This window comes from Nymphaea colorata, chromosome 2, assembly GCF_008831285.2.
Source record: "Nymphaea colorata isolate Beijing-Zhang1983 chromosome 2, ASM883128v2, whole genome shotgun sequence".
NCBI classification, from domain to species: Eukaryota; Viridiplantae; Streptophyta; class Magnoliopsida; order Nymphaeales; family Nymphaeaceae; genus Nymphaea; species Nymphaea colorata.
This window is the reverse complement of record NC_045139.1, coordinates 35832718-35836087: the sequence shown is the minus strand read 5'-3', so window position 1 is coordinate 35836087 and position 3370 is coordinate 35832718. Positions and strand designations below refer to the sequence as shown.

The window sequence follows — 3370 nt, the reverse complement described above, 5'->3', positions numbered from 1 at the left end:
AAGAACCTGTATAAAGGCAAAGATTCTCACCTTAAGGGACATAGCGTACTTGTATAAAGGCAGAGATTTTCGTGGGCGCCATGTTCTTGTGTCTTAAGGTGATAGAGCGTGACATCCAAATTAAAGGGTGCATCATTGTTATCGTTGACAATGACGTAGCTCAAGACCCCAGAAGTAGGAGGAATGAGGAGGCCTTCGGGCCTTTTTTGGGTGGTGGAATTAATACTTTTCGCTCACCTGAAAAGCTGCAACCTCACATAAGGGTGGAGCCATAGATTTTTCATGAGAAGAGTCAAATTAAAGTTTTCAAATTTTGACATAGGTCAAGATATCATTTTTCAAAATTTTTATATAAAACAAGAAACTTTTTTAAAAATTTACACATAATTTTTTTTAAGTGGGGTTTGACCCTGGGGGGCCTCCCTTGGCTCCACCCATGACCTCACACATCGTCTAGATTGTCACCAAATTGTAAGAGGACAATGACCCCTTACTGTAGAAAGCATATGGTATCATCCAGCCAGTACACACTCTAAAAGGAGGTTCTTTGTAAAAAAGAAGGGACAAATGAGTCTTGTTTAACAAAAAGACCAAAATCGCCCTTTAAAAAGAAGTTCTTTGTAAAAAAAAAAAAGGATAAATGAGTCTTGTCCACAAAAAAGAACAAAACCACGGAGGCTTTTTTGTCAAAAAAAAGGACAAATGTTTATTGTTCACCAAAAAGACCAAAATCATTCTCTAAAAAAAAGTTTTTTTGTTAAAAGGAGGGGTAAATGAGTCTTGTTTACCAAAAAGACTAAAATCGCCCTCTAAAAAGAAATTTTTTGGTCAAAAGAAAAAGCAAATGAGTATGATTTGGATTTGAATTTGAGTTTTTGGATCTAATTTGGATTTCAAACTATGGTTTTGGACCAATTTAGATTCAAAAATTAGATTTTGTGTTTTTAATAAAAAGAACATTCTTTTTTAAAAATTTGAAGTGATTAAAACATGAGTGATGTCAGCTATACTTACTAACATTTCCTGCCATACTTAAAACTAAAACCGACGGTTTCCCCTTTTATCTCCATTTTATTATTTTATTATCATAAGTAAAAGTTATATATATTTTTTTTAAGTGTTTGACAGAAGACTTCTACAACTGGAGGCCGCCCACGTGGGCCTTTTATTTGTGAAAACCAAATATCTTTTTTAAACTTTTATTTTTTTAATCATCCACATTAAAATGAAAATAAAAAAGTGACATGACTAGAAAGAACAAGTTTTTTTTTTTTAATTATTAAAACGTCATCTCGGTACGTAAGCTGCGCACACATGAAGGCGTACAACCTTTGCGCACACATGGAGGCGTACAACCTTAACACTACACGCCACCTGGTTTTATATGCACCAGTATATGACCAACTTGTATGAACCATTGCCTCTTCTCTCCTCTCCTCTCCTCTGTTCCTTGTCAAGACACTTCTTCTCCCGCTCCAACTTTTTCTTCCCTTCATTGTTGAAGTAAGGAGAAAGGAATTACTCACTGCAGAGACGCCACTGCCGGAATCATGGCTTCCTCTGTCAAATCTAGACTTGCTTCTCCCTCCCCTTCATCCCAGCTTCTTCTTTGTCTATGAAAAGCCAAGCGCCATCAGACCTTATAAGTTTCACTGTATGATGGGCGCTCTCAAGAAAAGCTTGTCAAAGCTGCTCATTCCTTACTACCCTCTGGCTGGGGAGATCGTCACCAGCCCAACAGGTGAACCGGTGCTCCACTGCAACAACAATGGCGTCGAGTTCGTTGAAGCTTATGGGGAAATAGAGCTCCTCAAGCTCGATCTTTACCATCCGGATGCTTCCGTGGCCGGAAAGCTTGTGCCCAAAACGGCAACTTCGGTTCTGTGCCTCCAGGTGAAGTCAGCTTTCACACACACATATATATATATATATATATATACCGACCGTTCCCTACCCTACGATTTACCAATCATATAGTGAACAACGTTACCGTGAATGAAAAAATAATAAGAAAAGAAACAGAAAGGTGGGTATGAGTGTAAGAGACTAGAAAGGTTAAATGCAAAAAGCAGTTTCAAAATTAAGGGGAACGACACTTTTTTTTCAGCTCATTTCCTTTTTCCATTTTAAGAATATGTTTACTTGTTTTTCATATCATCTAATACGTGGGTGTAAGAGAGAGAGATACACCATCAAATATTTAGGCAGAAACTGCAAGCCCACAGATGGTTTTACCAACTTTTCAAATGCGTCTAACATGCATTGTGGTGCACGGTAATTATGAAACAGGTAACAGAGCTCAAATGTGGAGCAATGGTTCTGTCTGGCACTCTTGATCACAGAGTCTCAGACGGCCACTCGGCCAACATGTTTTTAGTAGCATGGGCAGAGATGACCACATCAGGCACCATATCAATGACTCCAAGTTTTCGACGATCTCTTCTCAGCCCGCGCTGGCCAGGATCGCCTGGCAAGTCTCTTAATGATCTATATATGGTTGTACCGCCGACGCTGCCCGAGACGCCAAGACTACATGAATATGTTGGCAGGATTTACTACATGAAGGCGGAAGCCATGGCCTCTCTCCAGGCTCTTGCTAGCAGCCATGGCACCAAGAGGACCAAGGTTGAGGCATTTAGCGGCTGCTTGTGGAAGGCATTGGCAGAAAGTGCTGATAAGGGAGAACCATGCAAAGTGGGCGTGGTTGTGGACGGACGGACGAGATTGATAGATGGTGTTAGATCAAAGGATGAAATGGCTAGATATTATGGCAATGTCTTGTCACTCCCTTATGGTGAATTAGACTCCAGTAAGTTAACCAGCAACCCTTTGAGTTGGGCAGCTGACCAAGTGCATGATTTTCTTATGCCTGCAGCAACTAAAGATCATCTTTTAGGTTTAGTGGATTGGGTGGAAGATCATAGACCCCATTCTGTAATGGCTACCTTACTATTCAAGGGCAATATGAAAGGACCCTCTGTGACAATCTCCAGTGGGAGGTTCTTCCAAGCCAACAAGCTAGATTTTGGTTGGGGAAGGTCAACTCTTGGGTCCTGTTATTTCCCATGGGGCCTGGACTCAGGCTATGTAATGCCAATGCCAAGCCCGTCTGGGAATGGGGATTGGATTGTTTACATGCATCTTTTCAAACACCAATTAGACACCGTAGAAGCTGAGCTTGGTGATATATTACACCCACTGAATTTAGCGCTTCTCAAATTACTTGAGCACTAAGTTCACGTGTGTGGTGCGTATGTGGCTTTGTCTCTTTTTATGTGTGTGTGTTTCCATTTGCTCAAAATGTACAATAAGCAGTGGCGGAGCCACATGGAGGTTGGTCTTGTTTATGTTTTATGTTAATGCTTTCGTA

General features: G+C 40.5%; 1 protein-coding gene across 1 annotated transcript; it reads left to right on the top strand.

Annotated features, from left to right (window-relative positions):
• Positions 1 to 1463: 1463 nt before the first annotated feature.
• On the top strand, positions 1464 to 3370 carry LOC116247578 (coniferyl alcohol acyltransferase-like). Its single transcript, XM_031619752.2, has 2 exons — positions 1464 to 1893; positions 2290 to 3370. The coding sequence occupies exons 1-2, from the start codon at positions 1657 to 1659 to the stop codon at positions 3232 to 3234; spliced, it is 1182 nt and encodes a 393-aa protein (XP_031475612.1). The 5' UTR covers positions 1464 to 1656; the 3' UTR covers positions 3235 to 3370.